We start from the raw sequence: 18892 nt of genomic DNA, 5'->3' as shown, positions 1-18892 counted from the left end.
CACCCCAAGTCCTCGACACAGCCTGGACTCCCTGTTGCGCTGGCAGAATCCGGCAAAGATTCTGGGCCCAGGTTCCATTATGAGGCAGCCAGAACAAGGAGTGTCTCTGTCGGGGCCCGGGGGCCAAAGAGGCCTAAAGCCACTCTCTGAGGGATGCAGGCGGGGGCTCACCTGAACTCTGAGTCCACATTTGGAGGCAGAATACCAATCAATCAATCGTATCTACTGAGAGCTTACTGGGTGCAGAGCACTGTACGAAGCGCTTGGGAGAGTTCCAAACTCCACTCATGGGATAGATGGGAAAACTGAGAAACTCCCCAAGAGCCATTAGGGGCCTGGGAATGGGCCCTGGACCCCCGTGTCTTCCCAGGACCCAGTCACCATCCTCCACCTTCTCACAGCCATGAGGCCATGAGGCCAGGGGTTTTACCAGCCAGCCCAAGCGTGGTGAAAGGGCATCGTTACGTGGCCAGGGTGTTATACGTGGTCCTGTATCTCGAGACCCTGGGGCCTTTTTCACACTGCAGTTCTCCCTCCATGCTTTTTGCTCCTCACACTCAAGTCTCCTGCCTCCAATTCCTTGCTTATGGCATCCTCCCTCAGCTCTGCCAGCCCGCATCCCTCCCGTCCTTCAGAGCCCTCCTCGAACGTCATCTCTTCCCACCTCTCCGGTCATGATATCCCATCAGAGCACCACTCTCCCCACCTTCAAAGCCTTATTAAAAATCACATCTCCTCCAAGAGGCCTTCCCTAAGCTTTCATTTTGCCTCCTCCCTTCCCCTTCTGCATCACCTACACCCTTGGATCGGTACTCTTGAAGCACTGGATATTCACCCCACCCTCGACCCCAAAGCCCTTCTGTACATATCTGTAATTTATTTTAATGACTGTCTCCCCTTCTGGACTGTAAACTTCTTGTTGGCAGGGAACACGTCTGTTAAAGTCTTCCAAGGGCTTAGGACAGTGCTCTGTAATACTAACAATAATATCTGTGATATTTACTGTGCTTACTGTGTGCCAAAGCACTGTTGTAAGCGCTGGGGTAGGTACAGGGTAATCAGGTTGTCTCATGTGGGGCTCACACTTTTAATCCCCACTTTCCAGATGAGGTAACTGAGGCCCAAAGAAGTGAAGTGACTCATCCTAGGTCACACGGCGGATGAGTGGCAGAGCAGGGATTAGAACCCACATCCTCTGACTCCCAGGCCCACGCTCTTTCCACTAAACCATGCTGCTTCTAAGCACTCAATGAATACCACCGATGACTGATTGATCGGCCAACTTTCCCCCTCTAGGCCAGCGTGGAAGTCCTCTTGTCACTGCTGACCTCTCGTCCATGTCTTGCCTCTGGCCTGGAATGCCCTCCCTCCTCAAATCTGACAATTACTCTCCTTCTCTTCAAAGCCCTATTGACGGCACATCTCCTCCAAGAGGCCTTCCCTGATTAAGCCCTCCCTTCCTCTTCTCCCACTCCCTTCTGTGTCGCCCTAACTTACTCCCATTATTCATCCCCCCTCCCAGCCCCACAGTACTTATGTATGTATCTATAATTTATTTATTTATATTAATGACTGTCTCCCCATCTAGACTGCAAGCTCACTGTGGGCAGGGAATGTGTCGGCATAGTGTACTCCCCCAAGCTCCGAGTGCTCAGTACACAGTCAGCGCTCAATAAATACGACTGACTGACTGACTAAGGTAGCTCCGGATCCTCCCTGTTCCAACCTCCTCCTCCCTTTGGCTCTGAGCACGGGCCCAGATTAGCAGCCCTAGCTGCAGATAATAATAATAATAATAATGATAATAATGATGTTGGTATTTGTTAAGTGCTAATTTAAACCAAGCCGTGTTAAGGCAAGCACCGTTCTAAGTGCTGGGGGAGATATAAGGTAATCAGGTTGTCCCATGTAGGCCTCTCAGTCTTAACCCCCATTTTACAGATGAGGTCACTGAGGCCCAGAGAAGTGAAGTGACTTGCCCCAAATCACACGGCTGACAAGTGGCGAGCCGGGATTAGAACCCATGACCTCTGACTCCCAAGCCCAGGTTCTTTCCACTAAGTCACACGGCTTCTCAGATGCAGGGGACTTTGCTGCTGCACTCTCAGGAGGTAACCAGGTCTCGTGGAATGAGGCAGGGGCTGTCAGAGAGAAGGCTCGGGGTCTAATCCCAGCTCCACCATTGGCCAGCTGAGTGATCCTGGGCCAGTCGCTTAACCTCTCTGTGTCTCCGGGGCCTAACGGGAAAGTCCACTCTTCTAACTCTTAGATGGCAGCGTGGCTCAGTGGAAAGAGCACGGGCTTGGGAGTCAGAGGTCATGGGTTCGAATCCCAGCTCTGCCACTTGTCAGCTGTGTGACCGTGGGCAAGTCACTTCACTTCTCTGGGCCTCAGTTACCTCATCTGTAAAATGGGGATGAAGACGGTGAGCCCCACGTGGGACAACGTGATTCCCCTGTGTCTACCCCAGCACTTAGAACAGTGCTCTGCACATAGTAAGCGCTTAACAAATACCAACATTATTATTGCACGACTCAGGTGCAACAGGGACTGTGACCTGTCTACCCCGTATCTTTCCCGGTGTTCAGCACCTAGAAATCCCAGAATAATGATTATTGTTGTTACGCCGCAGCAAGGAGGCGGCGTTTCTGACTGCTCATAGGTGCTGCTCATGGGGATTCTCTGTAACCCTCTAGACTGTGGGCAGGGAACTGTCTACCACCTCTGTTGTACTGAACTCTTCCGAGTGTTTGGTACCGTTCTCGGCACATAGTCAGCACTCAATAAATATCACTGACGATGACTGAGGATGATGAACGTGGGTCCTGGCCACTTCCACAGGATGTCCTGTCTCTCCGTCCACTCTCGGCAACTGGATCAACCTCGACCGCCCTGTTTTCCCTGATCCAACCCCTCCCGTCCGTCTGTCCGTCCGTCTGCCCTAGGAGGAGTTCTCCTTAATCATGTGCGCTGGGTGTGCTCAAGAGCAAGAAAGATCCTGGCCGATGAGAAGTAAGAGAAGGAGGTGGGGGAGGAGGAAGACGAGCAGGAGGAGGCGAAGCGGGGTGGGAGCTACATCAGCGCCAAAGCTATCAATCTCCTTGCCCCATTCTCCAAGTGACTGCCTGAGGGTCACACGTTCAGGCAGACTGCGAAGGCCCTGCCCGGGGTAAGGTGGTGGTGGCTTTCTCTCCTGGGGAACATTCTATAAACGGACAGTGGGCACAGGAGGCCAGAGGCTTGGGTTTCCCAAATGCAGTCTGCAGGCCCCGTGGCTCCGGCCCAGGCCGGGGGCGGGCAGGGACGCGGGGGAGTGGAAAGAGGGCAGAGGGCGAGGAGGCTTCTCCAGGCCTGAGCATCTGGCTATAAATAGCGGCATCTCCGAGGCTCGGCCCTCCCCGATTTTGCCCTGAGTCATCAACGTTGGCAGCGAGGGGGCCTGCTGGGAGCCGCTGTGCCCGTCTGCTCTGCCGGGCACAGGAGGGAGTCTGGATTCCTGACTCCCCCGCCCACCGGACAACCATGGGTTTGGGGAGGCGGGGGCCGGAGGCAGCCAATCCGCAGGTGCCAGCTCAGCCCTCTCAAGGGGGACAGGAGTCTTCATCACCCAAGGAGTGTTAGCGGGGGGGATTCATACCCACAGGAAGCTGTGTAGGTAGAAAACGTTGGTAATAATAATAATAATTATGTTGGTATTTGTTAAGCGCTTACTATGTGCTGAGCACTGTTCTAAGCGCTGGGGTAGATACAGGGTCATCAGATTGTCCCACATGAGGCTCACAGTCTTCATCCCCATTTTACAGATGAGGTCACTGAGGCCCAGAGAAGTGAAGTGACTTACCCACAGTCACACGGCTGATAAGTGGCAGAGCCGGGATTAGAACCCATGACCTCTGACTCCCAAGGCCAGGCTCTTTCCACTGAGCCACGTAGGTTCAAGAGGGGCTTGGGGAAATTCACGGACAGCAGTCCATGCTCGGCTAGCACATGAAGAGATTTGCACTAAGTACTTGGGAGAGTACAATATAACAGGTTTTGAAGACATGTTCTCCTCCCACAAGGAGCTTACAGTCTAGAGAGGGAGGCAGATATTAAAATAAATTACGGAAATGCACTTAAGGGCTGGGTGCGGATCATGGGATGAATAAAAGGTACAGATCCAAGCCCAGGGGCCTAGCCAGGGAAGGCCTCTTGGAGATGTGATTTTAATAAGGCTTTGAAGATGGGAGAGTGATCATCTGTCGGATATGAAGGCGGAGGCAGGACGTGAGTGAGATCAGCAGTCAAATAGATGAGACAGAAGAAGAGTGACTAGGTTGGCATTAGAGAAGCAGTGTGGCTCAGTGGAAAGAGCCCGGGCTTGGGAGTCAGAGGTCATGGGTTCGAATCCCAGCTCTGCCACTTGTCAGCTGTGTGACTCCTAGCAAGTCACTTAACTTCTCCGTGCCTCAGTTCCCTCATCTGTAAAATGGGGATGAAGACTGTGAGCCCCACGTGGGACAACCTGATTCCCCTGTGTCTACCCCAGCGCTTAGAACAGTGCTCGGCACATAGTAAGCGCTTAATAAATACCAACATTATTATTATTATCTATCTGTAAAATGGGGATTAACTGTGAGTCTCACGTGGGACAACCTGACTACCCTGTATCGACCCCAGCGCTTAGAACAATGCTCTGCACATAGTAAGCGCTTAACAAATACCAACATTACTATTATTATCATCTGTCAGATATGAAGGGGGAAGCAGGACGTGAGTGAGATCAGCAGCCAAATAGATGAGACGGAAGAAGAGTGACTAGGTTGGCATTAGAGAAGCAGCGTGGCTTAGTGGAAAGAGCACGGGCTTGGGAGTCTGAGATTGTGGGTTCTAATCCTGCCTCTGCCACTTGACAGCTTTGTGACTTTGGGCAAGTGACTTAACTTCTCTGTGCCTCAGTTGCCTCATCTGGAAAATGGGGATTAGGATTGTGAGCCCCACATGGGACCACCTGATCACCCTGTATCTACCCCAGTGCTTAAACAGTGCTCGGCACATAGTAAGCGCTTAACAAATGCTATCGTTGTTATTAGAGGAGCACAGTGAGCGTTCTGGGTTGCAGTAGGAAGTGACTGAGATAAGATACGCTTGTATCACCTCCCGTGCTTAGAACAGTGCTTGATACACAGTAAGGGCTTAATAAATATCATTATTATTATTTTTACTATACGAGGGCACAAAGTGAGTGAGGGCATTAAAGCCAATGGTAAGGAGTTGCTGTTTGATGTGAAGGTGGATGGACAACCGCTGGAGGTTCTTGAGGACTGGGGAAACATGGACTGAATGTTTTTGCAGAAAAATGATCCGGGCAGTAGAGTGAAGTATAGGCTGGAGTGGGGAGAGACAGGAGACAAGGAGGTCAACAAGGAGGCTGATACAGTAATCAAGACAGGTTAAGTGCAGGTTAAGTGCATGGTAGCCATTTGGTTGAAGAGAAAAGGGAAGACTTTAGCCATGTTGTGAAGGTTGAACTGACGGGATTTAGTAACAAATTGAATATGTGGACTGAATGAGAGAGCAGAGTCTAGGATAATGCCAAGGTTACAGGCTTGTGACACAGCGAGGATAGAGATGTTGTCTATAGTGATGGGAAAGTCAGAGGCAGAATAGGGTTTAGGTGGGAAAATGAAGAGAAAAGGGAGGATTTTAGCCATGTTGTGAAGGTTCATTCATTCAATAGTAATTATTGAGCGCTTACTATGTGCAGAGCACTGTACTAAGCACTTGGAATGTACAAATCGGTAACAGATACAGTCCCTGCCCTTTGACAGGCACACAGTCTAATCGGGGGAGACGGACAGATAAGAACGATGGCAATAAATAGAATCAAGGGGAAGAACATCTACATTAAAACAATAGCAGATAAATAGAATCAGGGTGATGTACATCTCATTAACAAAATAAATAGGGTGATGAAGATATATACAGTTGGGCTGACGAGTACAGTGCTGAGGGGATGGGATGGGAGAGGGGGAGGAGCAGAGGGAAAGGGGGAGAAGAGGGTTTAGCTGTGGAGAGGTGAAGGGGGGGGTAGAGGGAGCAGAGGGCAAAGGGGAGATCAGTCTGGGAAGGCCTCTTGGAGGAGGTGAGCTTTAAGTAGGGTTTTGAAGCGGGGAAGAGAATCAGTTTGGCGGAGGTGAGGAGGGAGGGCGTTCCAGGACCGCGGGAGGACGTGACCCAGGGGTCGACGGCGGGAAAGGCGAGAACGGGGGACGGTGAGGAGGTGGGTGGCAGAGGAGCGGAGCGTGCGGGGTGGGCAGTGGAAAGAGAGAAGGGAGGAGAGGTAGGAAGGGGCAAGGTGATGGAGAGCCTTGAAGCCTGGAGTGAGAGGCTCAACTGATGGACTTTAGTAACAAATGGAATATGTGGGTTGAATGAAAGAGCAGAGTCTAGGATAATGCCAGGGTTACAGGCTGGTGACACAGGGAGGATAGAGATGTTGTCTACAGTGATGGGAAAGTCAGAGTCAGGATAGGGTTTAGGTGGGAAAATGAGTTTTGTTTTAGACATGTTAAGTTTGAGGTGTCAGCAGGACACCCAAGTAGGGAGGCGCTGAAGGCAAGAGGAAATACGAGACTGCGGAAAAGAAGAAAGATCAGGGCTGGAGATGTAGATTTGGGAATCATCCATAAAGAGGTGGTAGTTGAAGGCCTAGAAGTGAATGAGCTCTCCCTTGGAACTTGAGTTCTCCAAGGGAGTGGGTGTAGATGGAGAATAGAAGGGGACCAAGAACTGAGCCTTGATGGACTCCCACAGTTAGAGGGTGGAAGAGATGGAAGAATTGAAGAAGGGGCAGGAGGAGAGAGGACCTGGAGAGGAGCGGGGAGATCTTAGGGAGATCACGCCTGATGGTTTCGATTTTCTCAGAGGATTATAGACCGTTAGAGATGGAGGGGAGGTGGTCCAGGCCAAACCACGAGGCTGGATGCCCAGGAGGACCTTAGTGACAGTAATTACTAAGCAATCAATGTGTGTAAAGCACTGTTCTGAGCACTGAGAGAGAATACATAGAGGGGGATTAGACACGGTCCCTGTCCATCGGGGGCGGTGACAATCTAAGGGCATTCACCACTCTGTTCCTCCAAGTGTCGGGCTGCCATCATCACTGGCAGATCAGTGGGTTGGCCAGATCTCTACTGTGATGCAGATGGGGCGTGGGAGTGACATCACTCTGGCATTTACTTTTCACCAAGGCAACCGATAAATATCTCCTCAGAGCTTCGAAGCGCCTTCCCGTCGATTAGTGCCAAAGAGAGGGTAAAGCTTTCTCATCCATTTTCACACTAAGGGAACAGGGAGGGGCAGGATTTTTTATCCCTTTTGTACAAATGGAGAAACCAGGACCATGCACGGAGAGCAATACTAAGTGACGGTGGCCAATTAGCCACTGTCAACCCCGTGCACTCTCCTCTAAATACCCCAATGTCCTTCATTATTCACCCCCTCACCCTACCCACCCTATTGTTCACCAGTCCCTGTTGACTGGGGGACGGGGGCATTGATATCAAGGTCATGGACCTGAGGGACAGGGAAAAGGTAGGGATTGCTGCGGGGGGTGGGGGGGAGGTGGGAGAATGTAAAACTCACTGTCTTATACTCTCCCACGGACTTAGCATAGTGTTCTGCACAAAGCAAGTAGTCGATAAATTCCAGTGATTGAGTGATTGATTGAATGGACACGTGAGGTTTCAGGTGGCAGGAAATGGACTCATGCTGAAATCACAAGAGGGGCTGAGCTGCCCAGGAGTGAGTGTTAAATGCTTACTGGGCGTCAAGCGTTGTGCTAAGTGACGGGGTAGATTCAGGATAGTAGGATCGGGCGGAGTCCCTATTTCATGTACGGCCCACAGTCTAAGGGGGGAGGAGAAAAGGTATTAAATCCCCATTCTACAGATGAAGTAACTGAAGCACAGAGAAGTTTAGTGACTTGCCCAAGGTCACACAGCAGGCAAGGGCAGAACCAGAACCCTGGTTTCCTGACTCCCAGGCCCATGCTGTTTCCCCAAGGCCTCGCTGCTAGCTCTGAAGTGACAAGAATCGAGGACCCGGATCACAGATCGGCACGGCGCAAGGGGCCTGACAAGGCAGAAACTGACAGCCGCCCTCCCTGTGGGTCTGTCTTTGAGTAAGTCGAACTGCAGGCAGGAAGCCCTAAGCGGAGCGACCAGCGCTGGCCATTCCCGGTCCCGGTGCCCACACGTAATTTACGTATCTCCATAGCTGTCTGTCTCTTCCTCTAGACTGTAAGCCCGCTGGAGGGAACGTGTCTGTTTATTGTTATTCTGTACTCTCTGAAATGCGCTAAAGTACAATGTTCTGCACACAGTAAGCGCTCAATAAATACGACTGATTGACGTGGCCCAGTGGGGCTCAGGGGGCCTCACCCGCCAACATTGCCGCTGCTAGCTGCGTGGGAGATCCCCAGTGCCCTGCTACCCCCAGTGAACCCTCCCTCCCGCAGCTTCCCTCCCCCCTTCTCCCAACCCGCTCCACCCAACCCTCTGGGGGAGGAGCCCCCAGCACAGTTTCAGCCCCCACCATCCTCTCCACCCTGGCCCAGAGGGTCACTCAGGGTCCCCAGCACAGTTCGACAAGCCCGCAGCCGTGACCCGCAGCCATTTTGGGTGCTGCGGAGTTGGAGACGGCTGATCGGCAGGCCGGAAACACACACACCCCACCCCCCGACCTCCGCCCGGCTCCCCCGCCGTGTGACCACACCCTCCCATCTCTAGAGCAACAGATGGGCACCAGCAAAGCCTGACACCCTGAACTTTGTCTTTATCAGCCCAGAATTCTGTCTCCAATTCCAGCAGTAAACTGGAGTGGGAAGAGCTCGAGACAGGAAGTCAGGAGACCTAGGTTCTGATCCAAACTGGCTCCAAACTGGCTCCAAACTGGCTCTGTGGGCCAAAACCTCCCTCTCCCTCCCATGACCCTCCTGGACCCTAGACTCTGCCCCCACCAGGGGTTGGCTCCACAGAGCCCAGGAACTCTAATGGATGCACCGTTCCAGCCCATTCCATGCAGCAGCCTCTCCGATTGAGACATTCCCCCCGCCGTGGCCCTTTATTAATTAGGAGGACAGCTAGAAAGTTCCTCTCAGAGCTTCAGTAGCTGCTGCCAAGCCGCCCGGGGGCATCTGAATGAGGAACGGGGCGGGCTAGGAAATCCAGCAGCTCCGTCCTCAGCTGACCCCCCTGGAGGGACCGGGGAAAGAGGAGGACGCTGCCGGACTCGGGCCACAGAGTGACAGGTGTCAGCAGGCCATCTGAGAGTTTGAAACCTCCTCCGGCCGGCCCTCAGGAGGGGTCACCTTGTCTGTAGCTCCCAAGGGGGGCCAGGACCTCCATCTCTCAGTCTGGGCATTGCCTCTGCCCACTGTGCCCCCGGGAGCCCAAGCCACCCTTGATTCAGTAGGCAGACCCGTGGGGCTCCTCTCTCCTTCGATCCCCTTCCGGTCAAGGGCACAAGGCAACGGAGCGGGCTGGCTTTCTCCCCCCCACCCCGGGTCTTTCTGAAGTGGCGGCTGCTTTGAGGGCAGCCGGCCTCCCGTTGGCTCAGCCCACCTGCTCCCGCCCATCTGGCCCGCTGTGCCGGTCACCGCCCCTTTGCAGTGGGTTCCACGGCTCCAGCAGCCCCGAGCTCCCGGTGGACATAAGAGGGCAGGACCCCCCACCTGACCCTCCCGGGAGTATCGCTCCTTTGGGGTTCTACTGGGCCTTCCGCTTTCTGCGGCGGCTGGGGCCGACCCCAGAGGCCAAAGGGGAGCTCAGTCAGTGCCTGAATACTGGACGTTAGACTGGAAGCGCCTCATGGGCCAGAAGAGTTCTCTCCACGGGAATTAACATAGCCCTTTGTACACAGTGGGTACTAATTCTGTTGTACTCTTGCAAGTGCTTTCTACAATGCTCTGCACCAAATACTCAATGAATACCACGGATTGATTACTCCATAAATAGCACTGATTGATTGGACGGGGGATGAGGTCCGGCTACGTGAGTCAGGACGCCTCCCCTTCTGCAGTCTCCATCCTGGTGCTGTACTCTCCAGGAAGGAACCTTCTCCCCACGAGGGGCTGGGGGAAGGGGAAAGGAGGCGGCTGCCCCTTCACGGACAGAGGCCGGTGATCTCAGTTTCCAGTGCTTTCCCAGAGAGGCCACTGGGCTGGCACCATGAGGGGATTGTGGCGTATCACGAGCACCACTATGCCAGGGCTCAGGAGTCTCCACAGCGTTTATGGACATAGCCGTACTTTATTTAGATTCATGTCTGTCTGCCCCCCAGACTGTAAGCTTACTGTGGGCAGGGAATGTGTCTCACTCACTCACTCATTCATTCGACTATTTATTGAGCACTTACTGTGTGCAAAGCACTATACTAAGAACTTGGGAGAGCACAGTATAACAATTAGACTACTGTACTCTCCCAAGAACTTAATACAGAGCTCCGAACACAGTAAGCGCTCAATAAATACGAATGACTGATTGAGTAGGAACCTGATGAGCCCCTCTCTCTGGTGCCCCTAATCCCCCAGGGCCCAGGGCCATTCTGCATAGAGCGCCTCTGACAGCCACATAAAAGGGCCCAGGTGGAGATTAAAGAGCAGCAGTGTCTCTCGGGCAGGACTAACAGAGACACCCAGTTCCCCTTCCTCCCCTCAGCGTGGACCCTTCGGGCACTCCAAGCCTAGCGCTCTGACGGCCGGGAGGCAGCTCAGGGTGGGCAGGCCGATGGCGTTGAAGCCTCTTGCCTTTGATGTCATGCATCCTCGTCGCCCAGCACCCCACCACTCCGGAGACTCTGGGCTCCACCCCACCGTCTGCTCTGGGCTGCAAGAGGAGGGTGGACAGAGAACCCCAGGTCGGGCTCCCCGGTGGGTGGGCTGGTTGGCGCAACACTGACGCGGCCCTGCGGTTTCCAGTGTGGATGGAAACACCCCTAAGCTAATTGAAAAAACATGCTTCCGGAGGGAGGGAGTGACCTGGGGCTGGGGGTAGGAGGGGTGGGGCCATCTGCAGGGGCAAGTGGGGACCACGGGCCTCTGGGGCCGGCCCGTTCGAAGCAGGGGTGTCTCTCCCCAGAGGAGGAAGAATTAAGTCATTTCCCCCTCCAGAAAAGAGGGATCGAGCAACATCCAAACGAAGAGGAGGAGAGGAAAAATCAATGAGTGGAAAAAAGTTCTTGGGCTCTGATCACGCTACAGTGCTCAGAGCAGGCTGCTACCTCAAAAGAAAAGTGGGAGAGGTCAGACACCATCCACGTACTCAGGTCTGTACTCTCTAAGCACTAAGGTACTCACCTCCACCACAGAACTTATGTACAGATCCTTTTACTTGGTGGCTTCCCCTACCTATAATTGATTTTAACCTCCCCCACTAACTGTAGGCTCTATTAACTCTAGTACGCTTACCCAAGATCACAGAGAAGGGCTCAATTAAAACTATTTATTGATTGACCGTGGGACATCTCCAGGGCATCTTTAGGTGGCTCATGATCCCCACCCCCCTCCTCCTCCGTCACCCAGTGTTTCGAGGCGACATCCCGGATGTGGACCCCAAGACCCTCTGTCAGCTGACTCCCAGTCCCTACTTGCTCTCTCCTGCTCCCCTCCAGCTCGTGCCCTTTGCTCCTCCCAAAGTAACCTCCTAACCAGCCCTGCTGGCCTCTCCCGCCTCTGACCCACTACTCGTTCCTTTCCCCTGCCAGGACCGCCCTCCCCTTCTGGTTCACCCCATCCCATCGTCCCCCTTCTTGAAAGCCCTCCTAATATGCCACCTTCCTGGCCAAGCCGTCCCCAAAGTCAGTTCAGCACTCTCATGTACCTAATAATAATAATGTTGGTATTTGTTAAGCGCTTACTATGTGCAGAGCACTGTTCTAAGCGCTGGGGTAGACACAAGGGAATCGGGTTGTCCCACATGGGGCTCACAGTCTTAATCCCCATTTTGCAGATGAGGTAACTGAGGCACAGAGAAGTTAAGTGACTTGCCCAGAGTCACACAGCTGACAAGTGGCAGAGCCGGGAATCGAACCCATGACCTCTGACTCCAAAGCCCGTGCTCTTTCCACTGAGCCATGCTGCTTCTCACCTAGCTGCAGCATTCTTTGTTACTGTTTTATTCTATTCACTTGTGTCCATTGTTTATAGCCTCGCTAGCTATAATCTATTCATCAATGTATTTCTCCTCGTTTCTCCTCATCTTCCACCATCATTTTAGAAGTAGTGTGGCTTAGTGGATAGAGCACGGGTCTGGGAGTCAGAGGGACCTGGGTTCTAATCCCGGCTCTGCCACACGTGTGCTGTGTGACCTTGGGCAAGTCACTTAACTTCACTGGGCTGCAGTTACCTCATCTGTAAAATGGGGATTAAGAGTGTGAGCTCCATGTGGGACAAGGACGTAATTAACCAACGTGATTAACTTGCACCTACCTCAGTGCTTAAAATAGTGCCTGGCACATAGTAATCCCTTAATACGTATTATTATTATTATTTGATTATAAGCTCGAAGGCAGGGATCTATATAATACTTATTCCGATATGGCTGAAAAAGTGCATATTTTGGGAGTCAGGAAACCAGGGTGCGAGTCCCAGCTCTGCCTGACCTGCTAGGTGACCTCGGCTAAGTCCCTTAACCTCTCTGTGCCGCGGTTCCTTCAGCTATAAAATGGGGCTAGGAACCGCCTCGCCCTACTCACTGGGATGTGGTAAGGATAAAATGAAATCACTGGGTGAAAGTGCTTTGGAAAAATACAATCAATCTACAAATTCTTGCCTTCGTGATTATGTTCCCCAAGCACCCAATCCAATGGGCCGGTGAGCAACAGGCTCAGGGGAGATTGCATCGGATGGGAGGCACGAAGGGGGAATCCGGGCTTTCAGAGCAGAATCTCGGGCTTCCGGGTTGCCCCCTCACTCCTGCCCCACCCAAACCAGGGGTCAGGAAAGGAAAGCGGGTCCCTAGAAAATACACCCAGCTTCCATCCTCTCTGAAAAACACCCTCCCATCTACTCTCACCTGCCCCACCAGGGCTCTGACCCTTCCCAAGGGTGCTGAGCCAGCTCTCCGGAGACAGGAAGAGGAAGGTGGGGAGGAGAAGGGGCAGGCCGCGGCACTGTGGGGTGGAATTAGTGCCCGGCGGCTGGGGGAAGAGCTGAGGAATGTCCTGGACGCAGCGAGAAAAGGGCTCTTGTCCGATTCCCTCTGGCGAAAAAGATCATCGGGGAGCAGCTGCAGAGCAGCACATTCCTCAGACCGCTGCACCATTGGTTCTGGAGGCCCAGGGCTGAGGAGGGACGATGGAAAGGGCTGACTAAGCAAAACACTCAAGGCCGGGGTGGGGGAGGAGGGGCTGTTGGCCCTGGACCGCCGGCCAAGTTTCGAAGAGGAAAAAAAAGGGGGACGGAAAATATTTTCAGGGGAACAAAACAGTCCAGAGGCAGCGGTTGGAATTCCCCAGAGGGTCTGGGTACCGAGGGCCCACATGGGGCCAAACGGGGCTGACCTGCTCAGGGGAGCAGCAGAAAGTGGGGTTTGACCTGCTGGAGCCTCCCCTCCCCCAAGCACAGGGCAGGCAAAAGGGAGCAGGCGGGGTAGGGGGCGGAGGCACCTCTTCCAGCTCTGCCCTTCCTTTCTCGGCCTGGCGTGGCATCGAGCAGACCCAGGCGGCAGTGGTTTCTGTCTTCTCTGGCCCGGGCACCCACAAACCAGGGAAAATAGTGCAAATGGAACTGGAGGGGGTCCCCTCCTACAAGTGGGGGACCCATATCTCTGAACCTTCTATAGACTAACCCTATAGACCCCCACCTCTGAGGCAGCAAGGAGAAGAGCTGGCAATGGGGAAGGCGGAAGGGAGGGCGCTGGTGACTGCGTACCCGGCTCCTTCATTCATTCATTCAATCGTACTTATTGCGCGCCTATTGTGTGCAGAGCACTGTACTAAGCACTTGGGAAAGTACAATACAACAATAAAGTGACATTCCCTGCCCAAAGCGAGCTCACAGTCTAGAGTGGGGGAGAAAGACACCTATACAAATAAATAAAATTACAGATATGTACACAGGTGCTATGGGGCTGGGAGGGGGAGAGAGCAAAGGGATAAATAGAATTACAGATTTGTACATGAGGGCTTTGGGGCTGGAAGTGAGGAAGAGCAAAGGAAGCACGTCAGGGCGATGCAGAGGGAGTGGGAGATGAAGAAAAGTGGGGCTTAATATGGGAAGGCCTCTTGGAGGAGATATGCCTTCGGTAAGGCTTTGAAGCCGGAGAGTGGTTGTCTGTGGGAAGAGGAGGGAGGGCGTTGGGCCAGAGGCAGGATGTGGGCTAGGGGTCGGTGGTGAGACCGGTGAGATGGAGGCACAATGAGAACACTAGCACTAGAGGAGTGAAGTGTGTGGGCAGGGTTGTAGAAGGAGAGAAGCGAGGTGAGGTAGGAGAAGGCAAGGTGATGGACTGCTTTAAAACCAACGGAGAGGAGTTTTTGTTTGTCACGGAAGTGGATGGGCGACCACTGGAATTGTTTGAGGAGTGGGGTGACGTGTCCAGAATGTTTTTGTAGGAAAATGATCCGGGCAGCAGAGTGAAGTATGGACTGGAGTGGGGAAGGACAGGAGGCTGGGAGGTCAGCAAGGAGGCTGATGCATAATCAAGGCGGGATAGGATGAGTGATTGTATTAACATGATAGTATGAATGGAAGGGAAAAGGCAGTCTCTAGCAATGTTGTGAAGGTGAGGCCGACAGGATTTGGTGACGGATTTAATATGTGGGTTGATGAGAGAGAGGAGTCAAGGATGACACCAAGGTTATGGGCTTGTGAGTCACGAAGGATGGTGGTGCCGTCTACAACGGTGGGACGGTCAAGGGGAGAGGAGGGTTTGGGTAGGAAGACAAGGAGCTCTAATTTGGACACGTTAAGTTTGAGGTGACAGGAAGACATCCAAGTAGATATGTCTTGAAGGCAGAAGGAGATACGAAACTGGAGAGAGGGAGAGAGATCAGGGCTGGGGATGTAGATTTGGGTGCCATCTGCATAGAAATGGTAGTTGAAACTAAGGGAGTGAATGAGCTCTCCACGGGAGTGGGTGTAGATGGAGAATAGATGGGGACCCAGAACTGACCCTTGAGGGACCCCCACAGTTAGGGTGTGGGAGGCAGAGGAGGAGACTGCGAAGGAGACTGAGAACGAATGGCCAGAGAGATAAGAGGAGAACAAGGAGAGGACAGAGTCAGTGAAGCCAAGGTTGGATAACGTTTCCAGGAGAAGGGGTTGGTCCACAGTGTTGACGGTGGTTGAGAGGTCGAGGAGGATTAAGATGGACTACAGGCCACCGGATTTGGCAAGAAGGAGATCACTGGTGACCCTGAGAGGGCGGTTTCAGTGGAGTGAAGGGGACGGAAGCCAGATTGGAGAGGATCAAGGAGATAATCGGAGGAGAGGAATTTGAGACGGGGGTGTAGACAACTCACTCAGGGATTTTGGAGAGGAATGTTGGGAGGGAGATGAGGCAGCACTGGGGTCAAGGGAGGGTTTTGTTTTTTTAAAGATAGGGGAGACATAAGCATGTTTGAAAGCTGTGGGGAAGAAGCCATCTGGTTCTGATCTCTACTTTGCACCTGTTCCAATCTCTGCCCCTGCCCATGTCAAGCTCAATCCTGAGAAATAATATGGCCTAATGGATAGAGTATGGGCCTGGGAGTCAGAAGGACCTGAGTTCTACTACTGGCTCCTCCACTTGTTTGCTGTGTAACCTTGGGCAAGTCACCTAACTTCTCTGGGCCTCAGTTACCTCATCTGCAAAATGGGGATTAAGGCTGTGAGCCCCATGTGGGACAGGGACTGTGTCCAACCTGATTAGCTTGTATCTACTCCAGCAGTTAGTACAGTGCCTATCACATAGTAAGCACTTAACAAAAACTGTAAAAAAAAAAAAATCCAGACACGTGCCCTCTCACCCAGGGTCAGGGCTCTGAGCGCTGGCACTTCCGAAACCCAGAACATTGGCCCTTGGCCTCATTCATTCATTCAATCATATTTATCGAGCACTTACTGTGAGCAGAGCACTCTACTAAGCGCTTAAGCCTCCTTACCTGATCTGTGTCAATTAATGAATGGTATTTATGGAGCACTTGCTGTGCGCACAGCCCTGTACTAAGGGCTTGGGAAAGTCCAGTACAACAGAGTTGGTAGATGGGATTCCTGCCCATAGTCTCCTTCCCCAGTCCCTCCCCAGTGGCTTCCTCCTCAGCAGGATGGAGGGCCCAGGAACCAGGAAGTGTGGTTTTCCCGTGACAGGGACCCTGGGAAGGCCAGCCTGCCAGCATCCAGGCCCAGAGTCCAGGAACCGGGAACAGCCCCCGGCAGGGGAAAAGGGATTTCCTGACAGGTTGCAGCCTCCCACAAATGCTGGGGCAACCCTTAGTGAAGACCCAGCAGAGGGATCAGTCCTTGGGCCTAGTCTTGCCCATTCCCCCACTGCCTTTAGAATGGCGGTGAGCAGGGAAATGAGAAGCTGGGAGAGAGGAGGTCGCTTCCACTCCTTTCCCACACCCTCACTTCAGACTCGATCTCTAACAAATCCCTCAGCTCCTGGACAGACAGTTGGCTATAAGCTCCCTCCAGACTGTATGCTCGTTGTGGGCCAGAAATGTTTGTTGTTTGTTGTGGTTTTGTACTCTCCCAAGCGTTTAGTAGAGTGCTTTGCACACAGTAAGCACTCAATAACTACAATTGAATTGAATGGACAAAGTAACAGAGAAATCACAGAGCTATGAGCAGGGCGAGGGACAGCCTCAGGGATTTCCGGCCCCCGCTCCAACACGGTGACCCCCATGACCTTTGCAAACCTCTCACCCCCAGCCCAGCTGCAATCTCCAACCTGCCGCCGGGCCCCGAGGTCGATGGAGGATCTGCCCTTTACACATCCGCCCCCTGAGGGCAAAGGTCAGGACAGACAGGCCGAGGGTGGGTACAGAACTGATCCTGCTCAGAGAGGAGACAGGGCCCCACACCCCCTACTTCCCAAGGGTAGTCAATTGGTACCTGCAAGCTCATCTCCTCTCACTTAAAACGTGCTGGAACCGGGGCCCTGGCCATCCCCCAGGGGCCAATGATAATAATAATAATAATAGTGATAGTAATGATAATAATAGTGGCATTTATTAAGCACTCACTATGTACCAAGTACTGAACTCAGCACTGGGGTAGATACAAGATAAGCAGGTTCTAAAGGGGGATCCCAGTCTAAGCAAGCGGGAGAACTAATTTAGGACCCAGCCACGGAACCCCCAGCCCCGGGACCTGCCACGAACCCCTGAGAACCAGTTCCTGCCACTGAAGCCAAGTCAGAATGTGTCCGTTTAGCTCCCACGCCTCAGAGCCTCACTCGGGACTCTCCAGAAGCCTCCTCTGTCCTCATTCCAGAACACTTCTTTTTTATGTTAAACTAAATCAATCCCCAAATCCTAACTTTCCAAGAACCATGCCGTGCCCCTCCTCCTCATCCCTCCCACATAATAAAGGGAGTCTTGGTGGGGGCAAGGGGGCAGGGCAGGCAGGCTGTAGTCTCTTTCCTCCTCAGGGATCACGGATGCTTACCTTCCAGGACCACCTCCTTGCCCGTCCTCTTCAGGGCCTGCACCGCCTCGTCATGAGTGGCTGTGGAGAGGTCCCCGCCGTTCACGGACAGGATGGCGTCCCCCACGTACAGGGCCTCGGTCTGGTCGGCCGCCAGCCCCTTGAAGATCTTGGAGATGAGGATGGGCATCTTGTTCTCCCGGCCACCTGGAGACCAACCCGGAGAGAGGAAGGGGAGGGGAAGGGATAGCGTGGCTTACTACACGAGCACAAAACGAACAAGGGGAGAGGACACTTCAACTTTTGCTAAATGTCCTAATGATGACCTCAATCCCATGAGAGTTCCCCATGTACTAACAGGCTTACAAATAACCCAGCAAACTTACCAGCCCACCAGAATGCTTTTCCATTTTGCCCTCATTCCTACCTTCCTTCTTGACCCCACAGAGAACAAAACCTGAAAGGGAAATGAATGAAATCGGGCGGCAGGGGGGTACCTTGCTTTACCCGGTTTCCTTTTCCCATCATTCACACTCGCACCAGTGTTCTGAGAGTCCGAACCGCCCCCCCCGCCCCCGACTCCCGCTTTCCTGGGGAAAACCAGGTTCACTGTAAACTGACTCTTCCTCAGCAAGCATCCCCTCCCTAAAGGAGAGGGACTCGGACACATCTAAATCCCCCTTCTTGGGAGGGAAAAAGGGATCGATTGGCTTTTGAGGTAGTGGTCACTGAGGCTCTGGGTGGGCACTTATTAAACGGATTCTCCAATCGAGGACAGGAGTGCGATAAGCACGTAGAAGCAGTGGGGCTTAGTGGGTAAAACTTGGGCCTGGGTAAAACACCACGTCTGCTGCGTGACCTTGGGTAAATCACTTAACTTCTCTGTGACTCAGTTACCTCAGCCATAAAATGTGGATTGAGACTGTGAGCCCCATGTGGGACAGGGACTGTTACCAACCTGATTAACTTGTATCCACCCAGCACTTGGAAGAGTGCTTGGCACACAGTAAGCACTTACCAAGTACCATAGAGGCACAGGGGCCTCACCCAGCCAATTCCACGCTGAGGTTTGGGTCCATGGGGTTCCGTGCCAGCCTCAGCCAACCCAGCCAGTTGCTGCTGTAGCCACTGTGGCCAGCCTCCCACATCGGCAAAGATCTTTCAGGATTCCTGCCCCCCATCTAGGCTGTAGGCTCATTATGGCTCATTATGGGTAGGGAACAAGTCAGGAAGCCAAGAAAGGGGTTGACACTTTAAAATGTCTTGAATTTTCCGAAGTTT

At 53.0% G+C, this 18892-nt stretch overlaps 1 protein-coding gene across 1 annotated transcript in view; it reads right to left on the bottom strand.

Moving 5' to 3' along the window:
• The window catches only part of SNTA1 (syntrophin alpha 1), a 41942-nt gene that overhangs the window by 12412 nt on the left and 10638 nt on the right, over nt 1-18892 (bottom strand). The window contains exon 2 of the mRNA XM_029070365.2: nt 17633-17818. Coding sequence (XP_028926198.1) covers nt 17633-17818 — 186 coding nt within the window. The remainder of the gene's footprint in view (nt 1-17632; nt 17819-18892) is intronic.

Source organism: Ornithorhynchus anatinus, chromosome 8, assembly GCF_004115215.2.
Source record: "Ornithorhynchus anatinus isolate Pmale09 chromosome 8, mOrnAna1.pri.v4, whole genome shotgun sequence".
NCBI lineage: Eukaryota > Metazoa > Chordata > Mammalia > Monotremata > Ornithorhynchidae > Ornithorhynchus > Ornithorhynchus anatinus.
This window is presented reverse-complemented; position numbering and strand designations above follow the sequence as displayed.